The 17839-nt window shown below is 41.8% G+C and overlaps 1 protein-coding gene across 2 annotated transcripts in view; it reads right to left on the bottom strand.

The window, feature by feature from the left end:
- Positions 1-4731: 4731 nt before the first annotated feature.
- SLC25A43 (solute carrier family 25 member 43) overlaps positions 4732-17839 on the bottom strand; it is a 103666-nt gene continuing 90558 nt past the window's right edge. For both annotated transcript variants that reach the window (XM_073599315.1, XM_073599316.1), the window contains one exon: positions 4732-17126. In XM_073599315.1, coding sequence (XP_073455416.1) covers positions 16920-17126 — 207 coding nt within the window. In that variant the 3' untranslated portion in view covers positions 4732-16919. The remainder of the gene's footprint in view (positions 17127-17839) is intronic.

Here is a 17839-nt window from a genome sequence, read left to right as displayed (position 1 = left end):
TACCTGCTAGCACCTGCGTTTTGCCCCTCTGCCCGGCCCAGCCCACCCAAGTGCAGTATCGATTGATCACTGTCACTTACAAAACACTAAACGCATAACTGCAGCGTTCGCAGACCCACGGCCTGATCCCTGCGATCGCTAACAGTTTTTTTGGTAGCATTTTGGTGAACTGGCAAGCACCAGCCCCAAGCAGCGTCAGGTTAGCGCCAGTACCGCTAACACCCACGCACGCACCGTAGACCTCCCTTAGTGGTATAGTATCTGAACGGATCAATATCTGATCCGATCAGATCTATACTAGCGTCCCCAGAAGTTTAGGGTTCCCAAGAACGCAGTGTTAGCGGGATCAGCCCAGATACCTGCTAGCACCTGCGTTTTGCCCCTCTGCCCGGCCCAGCCCAGCCCACCCAAGTGCAGTATCGATCGATCACTGTCACTTACTAAACGCATAACTGCAGCGTTCGCAGAGTCAGGCCTGATCCCTGCGATCGCTAACAGTTTTTTTGGTAGCGTTTTGGTGAACAGGCAAGCACCAGCGGTCTAGTACACCCCGGTCGTAGTCAAACCAGCACTGCAGTAACACTTGGTGACGTGGCGAGTCCCATAAGTGCAGTTCAAGCTGGTGAAGTGGCAAGCACAAGTAGTGTCCCGCTGCCACCAAGAAGAAGACAAACAGGCCCGTCATGCCCATAATGCCCTTCCTGCTGCATTCGCCAATCCTAATGGGAACCCACCACTTCTGCAGCACCCCTACTTCCCCCATTCACATCCCCAACCAAATGCAGTCGGCTGCATGAGAGGCATTTTCTTTATGTCCTCCCGAGTACCCCTACTCAACGAACCCCCCCAAAAAAGATGTCATGTCTGCAGCAAGCGCGGATATAGACGTGATACCTGCTATTATTGTCCCTCCTGTCCTGACAATCCTGGTCTTTGCATTGGTGAATGTTTTGAACGCTACCATACACTAGTTGAGTATTAGCGTAGGGTACAGCATTGCACAGACTAGGCACACTTTCACAGGGTCTCCCAAGATGCCATCGCATTTTGAGAGACCCGAACCTGGAACCGGTTACAGTTATAAAAGTAAGTTACAAAAAAAAGTGTAAAAAAACAAACAAAAAAAAAAAAATTAGTTGTCGTTACATTGTTCTCTCTCTATTGTTCTGCTCTTTTTTACTGTATTCTATTCTGCAATGTTTTATTGTTATTATGTTTTATCATGTTTGCTTTTCAGGTATGCAATTTTTTATACTTTACCGTTTACTGTGTTTTATTGTTAACCATTTTTTTGTCTTCAGGTACGCCATTCACGACTTTGAGTGGTTATACCAGAATGATGCCTGCAGGTTTAGGTTTAGGGAAATTGGGAAGGGTGGGAAAACATTTTATCACACCGATCTTGGTGTGGTCAGATGCTTTGAGGGCAGAGGAGAGATCTAGGGTCTAATAGACCCCAATTTTTTTTAAAAAAGAGTACCTGTCACTACCTATTGCTATCATAGGGGATATTTACATTCCCTGAGATAACAATAAAATTGATTAAAAAAAAAAAAAAAAAAGTTAAAGGAACAGTTTAAAAATAAGATAAAAAAAGCAAAAAAATAGTAAAGAAAAAAAAAAAAAAAAAAAGGGCTTTGTCTTCAAGTGGTTAGAAGAGTGGGTGATGTGTGACATAAGCTTCTAAATGTTGTGCATAAAATGCCAGGACAGTTAAACCCCCCCCAAATGACCCCATTTTGGAAAGTAGACACCCCAAGCTATTTGCTGAGAGGCATGTCGAGTCTATGGAATATTTTATATTTTATATTGTTACACAAGTTGCGGGAAAAAGACAAATTTTTGTTTTGTTTTTTTTGCACAAAGTTGTCACTAAATGATATATTGCTCAAACATGCTATAGGAATATGTGAAATTACACCCCAAAATACATTCTGTTGCTTCTCCTGAGTACGGGGATACCACATGTGTGAGACTTTTTGGGAGCCTAGCCGCATACGGGACCCCGAAAACCAAGCACCGCCTTCAGGCTTTCTAAGAGCGTAAATTTTTTATTTCACTTTTCACTGCCTATCACAGTTTTGGAGGCCATGGAATGCCCAGGTGGCACAAACCCCCCCCCCCAAATGACCCTATTTTGGAAAGTAGACACCCCAAGCTATTTGCTGAGAGGTATAGTGAGTATTTTGCAGACCTCACTTTTTGTCACAAAGTTTTGAAAATTGAAAAAAGAAAAAAAAAAAGTTTTTTCTTGTCTTTCTTCATTTTCAAAAACAAATGAGTGCTGCAAAATACTCACCATGCCTCTCAGCAAATATCTTGGGGTGTCTACTTTCCAAAATGTGGTCATTTGGGGGGGGGGGGGGGGGGGGGGTTGTGCCATCTGGGCATTTTATGGCCTTTAAAACTGTGATAGGTAGTGAGGAGTTTTTTTCAATTTTCAAAACTTTGTGACAAAAAGTGAGGTCTGCAAAATACTCACTATACCTCTCAGCAAATAGCTTGGGGTGTCTACTTTCCAAAATAGGGTCATTTGGGGGGGTTTTGTGCCACCTGGGCATTCCATGGCCTCCAAAACTGGGATAGGCAGTGAAGAGTGAAATCAAAAATTTACGCCGCCCTTAAAAATCCTGAAGGCGGTGCTTGGTTTTCGGGGCCCCGTACGCGGCTAGGCTCCCAAAAAGTCCCACACATGTGGTATCCCCGTACTCAGGAGAAGCAGCTGAATGTATTTTGGGGTGCAATTCCACATATGCCCATGGTCTGTGTGAGCAATATATCATTTAGTGACAGCTTTTTGTAATTTTTTTTTTTTTTGTCATTATTCAATCACTTGGGACAAAAAAAATTAATATTCAATGGGCTCAACATGCCTCTCAGCAATTTCCTTGGGGTGTCTACTTTCAAAAATGGGGTCATTTGGGGTTTTGTACTGCCCTGCCATCTTAGCACCTCAAGAAATGACATAGGCAGTCATAAACTAAAAGCTGTGTAAATTCCAGAAAATGTACCCTAGTTTGTAGACGCTATAACTTTTGCTCAAACCAATAAATATACGCTTATTGACATTTTTTTTACCAAAGACATGTGGCCAAATACATTTTGGCCTAAATGTATGACTAAAATGGAGTTTATTGGATTTTTTTATAACAAAAATGTCGAAAATATCATTTTTTTTCAAAATTTTCGGTCTTTTTCCGTTTATAGCGCAAAAAATAAAAACCGCAGAGGTGATCAAATACCATCAAAAGAAAGCTCTATTTGTGGGAAGAAAAGGATGCAAATTTCGTTTGGGTAGAGCATTGCATGACCGCGCAATTAGCAGTTAAAGTGACGCAGTGCCAAATTGTAAAAAGTGCTCTGGTCAGGAAGGGGGTAAATCCTTCCGGGGCTGAAGTGGTTAAAGTGGTTGTAAACCCTTACATATACCCAGTGAAGCGATTGGCCTCAGGTGATACACAGAGATTAAACAAATCCTCCTACATAAGTTGTACTTGTTTTATCTGCAGTCTTCTCTTCTCTATATCCCTTCAAAGTCTAGCAATTATAAAGCTTGTCTAAACTGTCAGAAAAAAGGGGTGGAGAGCTGAAATCACACTCTGCAGAGATCAGTGAGGAGAGCTTTGAGAGCTGATTGGAGGTCCCTCCCCCCCCTTCACACAGGAACAGAGCTGAGGCTGTCAATCAGCTGGAGATCCGTCCCCTGTCACCTTTTTTCTCTTGGTGTCAGGAAAACCCGTCAGAAGTGATTCATGATGATAGCAAAGGGAACAAAAGCAGCAGACACTTTGTACTTGTCTCCATTAAGAACACTCACTATAGAGGGATATACTTTGTTCATATTTAATTGCTTGAGTATACAACCAGTTTAAAGTGGGGTTCCACCCAAAAAAACAAACATACCTGAAAAATTAAAAAAACAAAAACAAAAAAACATTTGGATATTTTTTTTTTTTTTTTACTTACCTCTAAATGCCTGTTGCTAGGTGGTCCCTCGTAGTCCGCCTCTTCCTTTGCCTGGGCTGGTGACATCACTTCCGCCTCGGCACAGGAAGGGCTCCGCTCTGTTCCCTCCCTCCTGTCAATCATCTGGGACCCATTACAGGTCCCAGGTGATTGAGCGGCCAATCACGGTGCGCGGCGCCGCTCGCGCATGCACAGTGGGTGCCAGGCTGTGAAGCCACAGCCCAGCGCCCACAGTTGAAATGCCGGCGCCGATGAGCGGAGGGGGGGGACGAGCGGGGCTTCAATCCCCCGCATCGCTGGACCCAGGGACGGGTAAGTGTCCAATTAAAAGTCAGCAGCTGCAGTATTTGTATTTTAATTTTTTTTTTTTTTAATGGACCCCCTGGGTGGAACCCCACTTTAATGCCTGGCTGCCCGCTTTGTGATGGCACAGGACTAGTGTTCTGTCAAAAATGTTGAGGAACGTTCCTCTATGCTGTGTCAAGCGTGCCAGCTTTACCACTAAAGTTTCTACAGTGTTGTCTCTGAACTGCAGCGGAATTCCAGTGATGTAGCAGATGCTATGACCAGGAACCCAGAGAGCTGTGTTATAATGGTAAAAGCTTTGTTTGTTGGTGAATTGAGACACTACTGGTTCCCAGATAGATGTTTTGTAAAGTTAAACCTTGGATTGCGAGCATAATTTGTTCCAGAAACATGCTTGTATTCCAAAGCCCTTGTATATCAAAGCGAATTTCCCCATAAGAAATAATGGAAACTCATATGATTCATTGCACAACCATTTATTCATAGGTCCTTTAGTTTATAGTCCATATAAAAAGATTATAGCAATGTGACCAGGTTGTGTAACCATAAAATGTCCATCCACAAATGGAAGACTCCACCAAGGGGATTAGAAGTAAAATCCAGTAGGAGCTACAGAGTATAAAGAGAAGAGAGACGCCTCTAAGTGTAGCAAGATGTTGCTGAAGGTTGTACCTTCATTAAATGTAACCATATTGCTACACTTAGAGGCGCCTCTCTTCTCTTTTATACCCAGTTGTGACATGACGCTACTTGTATATCAAGTCAAAATTTATTAAAAAATGTTGCTAGTCTTGCAAAACGCTCTCAAACCAAGGTTTTACTGTATTCATTTATCCAAGGAGAGTCTCTTTTCTTAAAATACATGTAAAACATGTATTGCAATCTGTCTGTACAGTTCCATTCTCTATGGCAGATAACATTTTTCAATCTATAGCAAAAAAAATTATTAGCTGTATGAAAATGGGTGTGCATGGAGAAAAAAAAAAAAAAAAAAAAAACACCAGCTGGCTCTGTGCCATTGACTTCAATGCATGTTGTATGCAGTTTTACATATATTTTAAAAATACTTAAAAATTTTAATGAACAATGTGGTAGAATAACATTGAATTATGATAATCCTGTACAGACATTGCACACAGTTTGGAAACAGATGCCATTGCTTCCTTTCTCAACCGCAAAGTAATAAACATAATCCCAGCTCAGCAAGATACTCTGCCGTTAGGACACATTGAGATCTCAAATGCTATGCAGTTACTGACACAAGGAGAAAAAGGCAGAACATTGGATTAGGACAATAAAAGGTCTGACAAAACTTGTTATGAAAGCGAGCATTTTTTAAATCCATGCCATTCCCCTTCCATCCTTGTTTGGCAACCCCCCCCCATACACAGGTCAGTGCAGCTCAATCCAGTATTGTTTTGTGAGCCCAGGCTGAGGTGATAAAATAGGTTGAAATGGTTAAGAAGGCTAAATAAAAGAATACATAGAGATCCGTTTTTTACAAAGTGGATGTAAACCCTCACATATACCCCTCCACATAGCCAGAGGAACTTGCAGAGCTGTGCTGTGAATAGACAAGCGCTCTGCTTATCTATCTCTAAGGCTACTTTCACGCAAAAAAAAAGTGCCTGAAAAGCTCACAAAAACCTATTTCCATTAAAATCAATGAATGCTTTCACACTGGGGCAAGGCGGTGAAAAAACGCCCCTCTCCACTGAAATGAATGGAAAGCTCTTCAAAAGTGCCTGAAAAGCTCTTCAAAAGTGTTTTACTGGTAGTTTAGAAGCGCCTCAGTGTGAAAGGGGCCTTACTTACCTCCCCGACACAAATTTCCAGCTGCTTTTATCTCCTGTGTCGGAGAGCTTGTCAGAAATGATCATGCTGATAACAGAAGAATGGAGCAGCAGAAAGACACAAGACTTAGGACTTTGGAGGGCGATAAGTAAATACTGCAGATATACAGTGGGGACGGAAGGTATTCAGACCCCCTTAAATTTTTCACTCTTTGTTATATTGCAGCCATTTGCTAAATCATTTACATTCATTTTTTTTCCTCATTAATGTACACACAGCACCCCATATTAACAGAAAAACACAGAATTGTTGACATTTTTGCAGATTTATTAAAAAAGAAAAACTGAAATATTACATGGTCCTAAGTATTCAGACCCTTTGCTGTGACACTCATATTTAACTCAGGTGCTGTCCATTTCTTCTGATCATCCTTGAGATGGTTCTACACCTTCATTTGAGTCCAACTGTGTTTGATTATACTGATTGGACTTGATTAGGAAAGCCGCACACCTGTCTATATAAGACCTTACAGCTCACAGTGCATGTCAGAGCAAATGAGAATCATGAGGTCAAAGGAACTGCCTGAAGAGCTCAGAGACAGAATTGTGGCAAGGCACAGATCTGGCCAAGGTTACGAAAATTTTTTTGCTGCACTTAAGGTTCCTAAGAGCACAGTGGACTACATAATCCTTAAATGGAAGATGTTTAGGATGACCAGAACCCTTTCTAGAGCTGGCTGTCCAGCCAAGCTGAGCTATCGGGGGAGACGAACCTTGGTGAGAGAGGTAAAGAAGAACCCAAAGATCACTGTGGTTGGGCTCCAGAGATGCAGTCGGGAGATGGGAGAAAGTTGTAGAAAGTCAGCCATCACTGCAGCCCTCCACCAGTCGGGGCTTTATGGCAGAGTGGCCCGACGGAAGCCTCTCCTCAGTGCAAGACACATGAAAGCCTGCATGGAGTTTGCTAAAAAAACACCCGAAGGACTCCAAGATGGTGAGAAATAAGATTCTCTGGTCTGATGAGAACCAAGATAGAACTTTTTGGCCTTAATTCTAAGCGGTATGTGTGGAGAAAACCAGGCACTGCTCATCACCTGTCCAATACAGACCCAACAGTGAAGCATGGTGGTGGCAGCATCATGCTGTGGAGGTGTTTTTCAGCTGCAGGGACAGGATGACTGGTTGCAATCAAGGGAAAGATGAATGCAGCCAAGTACAGGGATATCCTGGACGAAAACCTTCTCCAGAGTGCTCAGGACCTCAGACTGGGCCGAAGGTTTACCTTCCAACAAGACAATGACCCTAAGCACACAGCTAAAATAACGAAGGAGTGGCTTCATAACAACTCCGTGACTGTTCTTGAATGGCCCAGCCAGAGCCCTGACTTAAACCCAATTGAGCATCTGTGGAGAGACCTAAAAATGGATGTCCACCAACATTTACCATCCAACCTGACAGAACTGGAGAGGATCTGCAAGGAGGAATGGCAGAGGATCCCCAAATCCAGGTGTGAAGATCAAAAGGGTGCTTCTACTAAATACTGAGCAAAGGGTCTGAATACTTAGGACCATGTGATATTTCAGTTTTTCTTTTTTAATAAATCTGCAAAAATTTAAGGGGGTCTGAATACGTTCCGTCCCCACTGTATGTGTCCAGATAAAATTTCAGAAATCGGGTTTACATCCACTTTAAGTTGACCTATAAAGGGTATCACTTAAACTCCAAACTATATGCATTGCTTGCGCTGAATGATGATAGTCATAATATGGCACTCAGATACAGCCAACAGAGCTATTCATTGGCCAATAAAACACATGCATTCTTATTTAGGTGACTAAATAGAGCAAAGTAATAGTTCACAAAACTGAGTATGTTTCAAGCATTCAATCGATAGGACAAAAAAAATACAAAACAGAAATTTCCCTTCAACCATGTTTAAATTTAAATAGCAGCCAAGAAGTGCAATACACAGGTAATGTGGAAGTGAAATCTGTTTGTTAAAAAATGCTGACAGGCAGACTTTTTAATGACAGAGAAAAAAAAATGTATATGTCTCTTCTCTCAGAGATACTTCAACATGCCCGTTGGTATTTTTTATATAAGTGTGAACAGATTTGAGCATGCGCAGCTCAATGTACAGTTTTGGCACTATTCTGTGGCGAAACAAAGTAACTCCCATGTGCGGGAATTACATCATCCCGGCCTGGTAAATCAAAATGAACGAAGACTCTAAACCCAGAAGAAGACCAGGTGAACACAGGAGCACTGGCCATGGAGGGGAGCACAGGCATTGTAGTGCTAGAAGACATTTTTCTGGATAAGTGTGCCATAATGTGCAAACTAATATGCTGAGCATACTTGCACACTATGGCAAAAGATTCCAAAGGGAATGGGTGGGGCAAAGTTTCTTCTTGTGGTTTAGTTTTGCTTTAAAAACACACAAAAATAAGATTTTTTTTTTTTTTTTTTTAATCCCGCCAAAGAATTTTGAATTATGTGCAGCCACGCTTGTAATCCCTTCCAGACAGTACTGACACACTCTTAGACCCCTTTCACACTGGGGCGCTTAGCAGGCGCTACAGCGCTAAAAATAGCATCTGCAAAGCGCCCTGAAAGTGCCGCTGCTTTGTCTCCAATGTGAAAGCCCCGAGGGCTTTCACAATGGAGTGGTGCGCTAGCAGGACGGGAAAAAAAGTCCTGCTAGCAGCATCTTTGAAGCGGTGAAGGAGCGGTGTGTATACCGCTCCTTCACATTGAAATCAATGGGGCACCGCGGCTATACTGCTGGCAAAGCGCCTCTGCAGAGGTTTTTAACCCTTTCTCGGCCACTAGCGGGGGGTAAACCCCCCCCCACTAGCGGCCAAATAATGCCGCTAAAGCGGCACTAAAGATAGCGATGCTTTACCAACGTGCCTCCTGCCCCAGTGTGAAAGGGGCCTAAAACTCCATTGTAGCTCAAAACTTGGTCAAGGACACACCCCCAGCCTGTTCACTGGACAATGCATTAGTAGCACATTGAAGAGGTCATCCCTTTGCTCAGTCTTTCCGTCATCTTGCTCATTGTCCGTGCATGTGATCACATCAAGTGTTATTCAAGTAATTACATTGCACTTAAAAATACATGCAATATTTTTGTTCTAAATAATGTACAACAGCCTTATGTGTCATTTCTTTAGATTTTTCCAGAGCTCTACTCTAAAGTGAACACATTTGGCTGACTGGTGAACTTTTGAAAAACCTTAGAAAATAACTTGGTATCTCGAAAAGGACAACACAGCAATAAATTAACATACCACTTACCCACAGTAGTCCTGGGACTACCAAAGGATTTTCCTTTCAAACTATATGTAAACCCCCCATAGAAATGAAATGCAAACATGTGTGTATATTTTTTTATATATACACACACACACACACACACACATATATATATATATACACACACACACACACACACACACACATACAATAAATACCTTTTTTCCATTTTTATAAGTGACTGTGGGGGGGGGGGGGGGTGTCAGCACAAGTCTGATCATTGGAGCAGAGCAGGCCGAGTTCCCAGCATAGCCAGAGAACTGACCACACTGTGCTCTCATGCCTAGTGTGGTCAGTTTTTGATAGGGAAACGGGGACTGGCAGGAACACCAGGAATTTCACACAAAGTAAGCAATACAAAGAGAACAGAATTGTTTTTCATACAAGTACATGGTACAGCAAGCACATATCAGCAATATGAACTGTTGGGTTTACATATTCTTTAATTATAAAAGTATAACACTTCCTATTTTTGGCAATGGGTTTACAAGGTGCACAGTATTGCATTCTACCAATTCTGGATTAGAATGTCATTTTATACATCTTCCGAAGCTTTAGCAGCACTACCCATTTCAAATCCCACACTAGCATTGCAGAAAAAAATCTGTAGTGATGTCATTAGTAAACTGATAGACTTCATGGATAAAATATTAATTAGGTCACAAAATGAGTTTACTCTCTCCTTTTATACAGTTGTCTTTTATTGGTATTTTCCTAAGTCATAAGAAGTCTCTGAGCAGCAAATGTGCAGTAAGTGCTACTGCAAAAAATGATTGAGAGATTGTTTAGAGATCAGAATTATGAGAGGAGTCTTGTGGGAGTATACTTAGGTTCACGAGAAAATCTCATAAATAACTGAGTTAAGCTGGCCATACACTCATCAAAATGTGTCCAGTCAAGCAGGGACCAGCCGAATACTTTCAGCCAAGTACTCGCCGATACCGAGCACCGATACCTTTGCGGTGGGATTTGAGCCCATACAAAATAAACGGGCTCAAATTACACTGCAAAGAATCACATGCGATTTGAACAGAAATGTGGTGCGATTCCTGTCAGAATCACATGCGGTTTCCCGTACTGTTCCCGTGTGAACCCAGGGTGAAATTACTATGACAAGCCTAGGTTCACACAGGAGCGGTGGGGGTACGGAATGGGATTCGGACAAGAATCACCCCACATTTCTGTTCAAATCGCATGCGATTCTTTGCAGTGCGATTTGAGCCTATTCATTTTGTATGGTCTTAGAATGCACCGCAAAGGTAACAGTTTCAGGTATTGGAGCATTGGCCCAACCCTACCTTTTAGCCTTACTTTGTAGTCCTAGCCTCACTTTTTTACATGGTACATATATAGTGGTGTTCTGGTGGTATATATGGTGTTCTTGTTTCTTTTGGTGTACAAACCCTAAAAATAAAAAATACATTATTAACCACTTCAGCACCGGGCCATAGACATATGACATCCACAGATGGGATCTCCCATCCTGGGTGGACGTCATATGATGGCCTGGGATTCCCGGCCGTCTAGGGGGCGCGCGCGCGCCCGCCGCGTTGCTCGGGACCCAGTGTGTGTGCCCGGCAGCCGCGATGTCCACCGGGCACCCGCGATTGCCCGTTAACTGGGGCCTGTCAGTTGTGAGGAAAGCGATCTGTGTTCCCAGTACAGCGGAACACTGATCGGTCTCCGTCCCCGCCCCCTACAGTTAGAATCATTCCCTAGGAAACATACTTAACCCCTTGTGTCCCCCTAGTGGTTAACCCCTTCACTGCCTGTCACATTTACACAGTAATCAATGCAATTTTATAGCATTGATCGCTGTATAAATGTGAATGGTCCCAAAAATGTGTCAAAAGTGTCCGACATAATGTCGCAGTCACGAAAAAAAAAAAATTGCGATCGCCGCCATTACTAGTAAAAAAAAATAAATAATTTTTTTAAAAAAATGCCATAAATCTATCCCGTATTTTGTAGACGCTATAACTTTTGCGCTAACCAATCAATATACGCTTATTGCGATTTGTTTAACCAAAAATATGTAGAAGAATACGTATCGGCCGAAACTGAGGAAAAAATTTGTGTTTTTTTTTTTTAAATTGGGGTATTTACTATAGCAAAAAGTAAAAAATATTGTGTTTTTTTCAAAATTGTCACTCTTCTTTTGTTTATAGCGCAAAAAAAAAAAAAAAAAAAACGCAGAGGTGATCAAATACCACCAAAAGAAAGCTCTATTTGTGGGGAAAAAAGGACGTCAATTTTTTTTGGGTACAATGTCGCACGACCGCGCAATTGTCATTTAAAGTGCGACAGCGCTGAAAACTAAAAATTGGCCTGGGAAGGAAGGGGGTGAAAATGCCCGGTATTGTACCGGTTAACGTTGAAAAGGCTGAACAACTACTAGCAACAGTATATTTTACCATATTACATTTTTACAATAAACATTACATTTTGAAAAATAAAAAGAACATTTAATATAGAATATTGGTTAACTAATTTGTGCAAATGTTCTAGCAGCCTTTCACCTATTTAATAGGTTATGTACCATACAGGGGAATTTAAAACAAAGAATTGTGCTTAACCATCTCTGATTTAGGCCCAGTCTTTAGCGGTGTGTGACCACCCTTGATTTTAGCCCCAGTAACCTGCTCAGCCTCAGTCAGTACTTTAATACACAGTAGTAAAATAAATCTCTAGTATGTACAGGCGGTCCCCGGGTTACAAACAAGATCGGGACTGTAGGTTTGTTCTTAAGTTGAATCTGTAAGTCAGAACAGGTACATTTTTTAAGTGCAGCTCCAGCCAAAAAAAAGCTTTTTGGATAGCATAGGGAAGGGTTAACACCCCTGTAATGTTTGTTTTGCTGTCTGTGCCCCCGTACAGAAGATTTCCCCTCACTTTCTGTCCCTATGACAATTGGATTTTGAAAATTTTGGGTTGTTGTGGAAACAAGGATTGGTGATAAAGAATCAGTGGAGATATCTTTTTCCCATAATAACTCATACAGGAGAGAATTTCCCTTTCTGGGGGTAGATTTCCTCTCACTTCCTGTTGTCGCCCTGCGTTTGTAAGTAGGAGTCGTTTGTAAGTCTGTTTGTAACTAGGGGACCACCTGTAGTTATTTTGCAATTGAAGTGATGGTTTGCACTAATAAAAAGCTGCATTAAAAATCTGGGGCTCTCCGATATGTAAATACTGACTTTGGGATGCAGAGTCAGGAACTGTCCCATCCCCCCGCCACACATTTAGGGGACACCTTTTCAGCACCTCCAAGAACTGGCACACTCATAGCCAAAGATAGTAACAACTGCATTTTGGGGTGCTCAAGACGACACTGCAAGGTATGTGAAGGAACCAGAGGATGTTGCAGATGATCGCCATTGCGATCCAGCCAGAGGGGAGTGGGTACCTGTCAAAATCAGGTACCCGCTCCCCTCTCCCCCCCAAAACACTGCCAAATGTAAAGGAGGAAGGGGTGAAGTTCCACTATATATTTTTTTTTCCATTTGAATTTTGTTTCACTGCAAAAAATTGACCAAACATGATCAGGACTTTAATATGACAACAGATGCTGTAACAACAAATACACAGCAACTATGACTGTGTACACAACTCAGTGTTTCAAGGTTCACACACTGTGCATATCCATACGTACCTTAAGGCTGCATTCACACCTGAGCGTTTCAAAATTGCATGTTTTTACCACGATTTTGCTGTGATTTTTACTGCGATGTTGTACAGGTCACCTATGTAAAAAGCAGAAAAACGCCTGTAATCTGCCCCAAAGAAGCTCATGTTCTTTTTTGAGCTTAAGGCATTTTTCAGGCGTTTCGCTTCAGGTGACAAAATGCTCAGATAAGAACAGGTGCCATTGAAATGAATAGGATTTTGCTTGTTGGGCATTTTTCAGGTGTTTTACAAGCTGTGAATGCAGCCTTAACAGTTACAAATAGGCAGCACAGTTCTACCCTCTGGTATGGGCATGAACAGCAAATGATGGTTCTACACCGGCTGGTCTCAGTCGCAGAGAGACCTGTTCCACCGCTAAAAACACAGATGTATTTTATCATGTAGCCAACATAGCAGAACGTTCCTGCAACAATATGAGATTTTCAAACATGTTGAAAAATTTCCATGACCCCAAGAGCTCTGGTGCTAATTTTTATAAATACATGTGGTTTGCTGTGTTCCCTTTTCTATAAAGAAATGATTTATCATTGGCCACACATATTAAAGTAGTATTTAACCCCAAACCAAAAATGTAATATATTGCAGCTTACCAATCATTAGATGTGGGGACTGCATTTGTTTTATTTTTTAATCTTCTCCCCCTTAATTTTCACCTGATCTGGCTAGTAACACACCTCCTGTATTAGAGTGCCTCCACTCAGGGTGAAGGAGAACAGGGGGCACCTTTGGACAGCAGTATTGTTATTCTGGAAGGAGGGGAGTGTTTGATGTACTAGCAGATTTAAATTCACTAACAAATTGAAGGCAAACTTCAGCTACTGTATAAGAAGTTACAGCAAACTTTTTTTCCCTTTGGAATAAAGGTTTTACATAAATAAATAAATGCTGATCGATCATTGTAGGCATCCCTGTTAAATGGTGGTGTTAAATGGTTTTACCCGTTGGTAAATGGTTTGTCTCAACCCTGTAACTGCTACATTAGCAGGAGAGCTTGTTCTGTTGAAAAAAAAAAAAAACAACAGACTTACTAGCTAGATCCTCAAATGAAAAAAAAGGAAAGAAAGCCTAAAAGAGAAAACTAATGTAGCCATCACATCTAAGAATTGGTAAACTGCAATATAGTAAAATGTTTGATTTTGGGTCTAATGCGAATTTAACCACTTGCCGCCCTCCATATAGCAGAATGACGGCGGCAAAAGTGGTTTCAATAACCTGACTGGGCGTCATATGACATCTGCAGGATATTGAGCCGCTGCGCGCACCTGGGGGCGCGCATCGCGGCGATCGTTGTTGCGGTGTGTCAGTCTGACACCCCGCAACACCAATATAGGTAAAGAGTCTCTGACGGAGACTCTTTACCACGTGATCAGCCGTGTCCAATCACGGCTGATCACGATGTAAATAGGAAGAGCCGGTGACCGGCTTTTCCTCACTCGCGTCTGACAGACGCGAGTAGAGGAGAGCCGACAGTGGGGGTCTGTGCTGATTGTTTATCAGCACAGCCCCCCCTTGGATCACACCCAGGACCACCAGGGAAGCCGCCCAGGACCACCAGGGAAGCAATTCACACTGGACCACCGGGTATGCCCCCTAGACCCCCAGGGAAATACTAATCACTGCCCAGGCAGCTGCCAATCAGTGCCCACTCACAATGCCTACCACTGCCAGTGCCACCAGGGATGCCTATCAGTGCCCAGCAGTGCCACCCATAAGAACCCATCTTTGCAGCCTTTCAGTGCCCATCAGTGTCGCCTATCAGTGCCCACCAGTGCCACCCATGAGTGCCCATTAGTGCCGCCTATCAATGCCCATCAGTGCTGCATATCAGTGCCACCCATCAGTGCCGCCTACCAGTGCCCATCAGTGCCCATCGTCAGTGCCCCCTCATTGGTGCCACCTCATTGGTGCCCCCTTATCAGTGACTGTTAGTGCTGACTTATCAGTGCCCATCAGTGAAAGAGAAAACTTACTTATTTACAAAATTTTTTTAACAGAAACAAAAAACTTATTTTTTTCAAAATTTTCAGACTTTTTTTATTTGTTTCGCAAAAAATAAAAACCGCAGAGGTGATCAAATACCACCAAAAGAAAGCTCTATTTGTGGGAACAAAATGATAAAAATGTAGTTTGGGTACAGTGTAGCATGACCACGCAATTGTCATTCAAACTGCGACAGCACTGAAAGCTGAAAATTGGTCTGGGCAGGTAGGTGTATAAGTGTCCTGTATTGAAGTGGTTAAGCATATATTACACAAAGTGTTGAAAAATCATTGTCAGCAACAAAGAACACGTTATTGCTCATACATTACCCACATTGGTATGTCTTTAACCGATACACTACTGACACCTCTCAAATAAAACAGTAATGTTTGAAATCACCAAATTCAAACCACCCCTGGGATAATTAAAGTAGAATATAAAAGTTTGGAATTGATCGATCACTTGAGATAATGGCAGTTCAAAGTACTGACATGAGGTTCACCACAATACAGATATGTCACACTTGAGCTAATAGTTACCATACACAGTACAATCTGACCATACAATCAACTTTGGAGTTACCTTATGATTTAATACGAGCACCTACCTAATCTAACCAAATTGTATCCACTCAGGCAGGTCCTTGAACTACAGTTTTCATAGATATAAATCAGATTGTAATGTGTGTGGTGACCTTAAAATGGTTGTAAAGGCAGACTTTTTTTTTTTACCTTAATGCATTCTATGCATTAAGATAAAAAACCTTCTGTGTGCAGCAGCCGCCCCTAATACTTACCTGAGCCCATCTACCTGGTACTCTCCCTCCTCACTGGCTAAGAATGACAGCAGCGGGAGCCAATGGCAAAGTCAGTGAGCCAAAGAGAAGAGGGGGCTGCGGCTCCAGTGCGCCATAGCAAGCTGCTTGCTGTGGGGGCACTCAGCTGGGGGTGTGCCAGGAGAGCCAAAGAGGGACCCCAGAAGAGGAGGATTGGGGCTGTTCTAGGTAAGTATACTATATTTGTTATTTTTAACAACATAAAAAAATATAGCCTTTAGTATCACTTTAAGGGCTTTCAGCAGGAGGCTGCACCCCTAAGCCCCATACACACCTTCTGAAAATCGTACGAAAAATGCCACATTCAAATCGATCGTACGATAATCGGATCGTTAGTATAGAGCTTTCGAGAGCCGATCAGGACAGTTTATCCGATATTATTCTATCGGACATGCACGGAAATGTTATCGTACGATGCCAGATCGTACAATTTTCATTTAAGCAGTACAGCTGTCGTTTGAAAATGCAATACAAATGCATTACAACACATGACATCACTTCTGAATTTTTATTCTGTCGTACGGGAATTTACGTGACTTTAGTAAACGCATCAGATTCGACATGAGATTAGCATGCAAAAAAAAAACAGGCGATCATTTGTCCGATAATCGGATCATGTGTACGGGGCAGTACTCTGAATATAGCGGTATATAATATTGCAGAGTTACTAGTATTAGTATAATTCTTTAGTTCCTCTGACTGGATCAGCCATTCACTCAATGCCCCCCAGGTAAAAACAGCAGCATATATGTATACAAAACTGTAGTAAGAAACTAGTAAAGCAGGAAAAGGATCTTCAGTTAAGTGTCTCCTAGAATCAGATGACATCAAATACTTAGATTGAGGTTTTCATATTGGTGGAGGTGTTCTTTGAACACGTGGCAAAGCAAAAACCATGATTAAATCACAATTAGTCAGTCATAGACCAGTCTACTAGCTGCTGCTCCAAAAAATAAATACTATAATCTCCCAGTACACCTATATGTAAGGTATACAAGTACAAATTTAACATTACAGTATTCTCCTGTCCTCCGAGTTTAGCTTTTTAAAGAAGGGTTTCTGTTTTCAATGTTCTTTTGCCGGAGAAACTTGCGCAGTTCTTGCAGTTCCCAGGGCCCCAGACTCTGATCCACTCCCGGCATCAGCTGGTTGCTGAGTGGGGATACAAGGTAACCATTTTGGTACAGGAAGTACCGTTTGCAACATTCAAAAGTGCTGAACATTAAACCGTAATAAGGAAAAATCTGAAAAACAAAAAAAGAAAAAAAACATTAGTGGATCATAATTTGGTCTGTACTGAAAGTTTGTTTCATCATCAATATTTGTGATTGCAATTACAATATGTCCAAAAGGTAAAGATCCAGGAAAACTATACAGAATGGGCTAGGAGAACCTTTCCATGGCATGCATATATAAAGTTGGAATCACAACCAACATTAAAATCATTTAAGTTCATTTTATTTTTCCTCATTAATGTACACACAGCACCCCATATAGACAGAAAAATGCTGAGGAAGAAGGAAATATGTGCTATGTTTTTATGCAGCTTTTAATTCAATTTATATCCCATGTTCATATACAGTGGGGATGGAAAGTATTCAGGCCCCCTTAAATTTTGCAAATTTTGTTATATTGCAGCCATTTGCTAAAATCAAAAGTGAATTTTATTTTTCCTCATTAATGTACACACAGCACCCCATATTGACAGAAAAACACAGAATCGTTGACATTTTTGCAGATTTATCAAAAAAGAAAAACTGAAATATCACATGGTCCTAAGTATTCAGACCCTTTGCTCAGTATTTAGTAGAAGCACCCTTTTGATCTAATGCAGCCATGAGTCTTTTTAGGAAAGATGCAACAAGTTTTTCACACCTGGATTTGGGGATCCTCTGCCATTCCTCTTTGCAGATCCTCTCCAGTTCTGTCAGGTTAGATGGTAAACGTTGGTGGACAG

Source organism: Aquarana catesbeiana, linkage group LG09, assembly GCF_042186555.1.
Source record: "Aquarana catesbeiana isolate 2022-GZ linkage group LG09, ASM4218655v1, whole genome shotgun sequence".
NCBI classification, from domain to species: domain Eukaryota; kingdom Metazoa; phylum Chordata; class Amphibia; order Anura; family Ranidae; genus Aquarana; species Aquarana catesbeiana.
The sequence above is the reverse complement of the archived record's forward strand: the minus strand, read 5'-3'. Positions and strand labels throughout refer to the sequence as shown.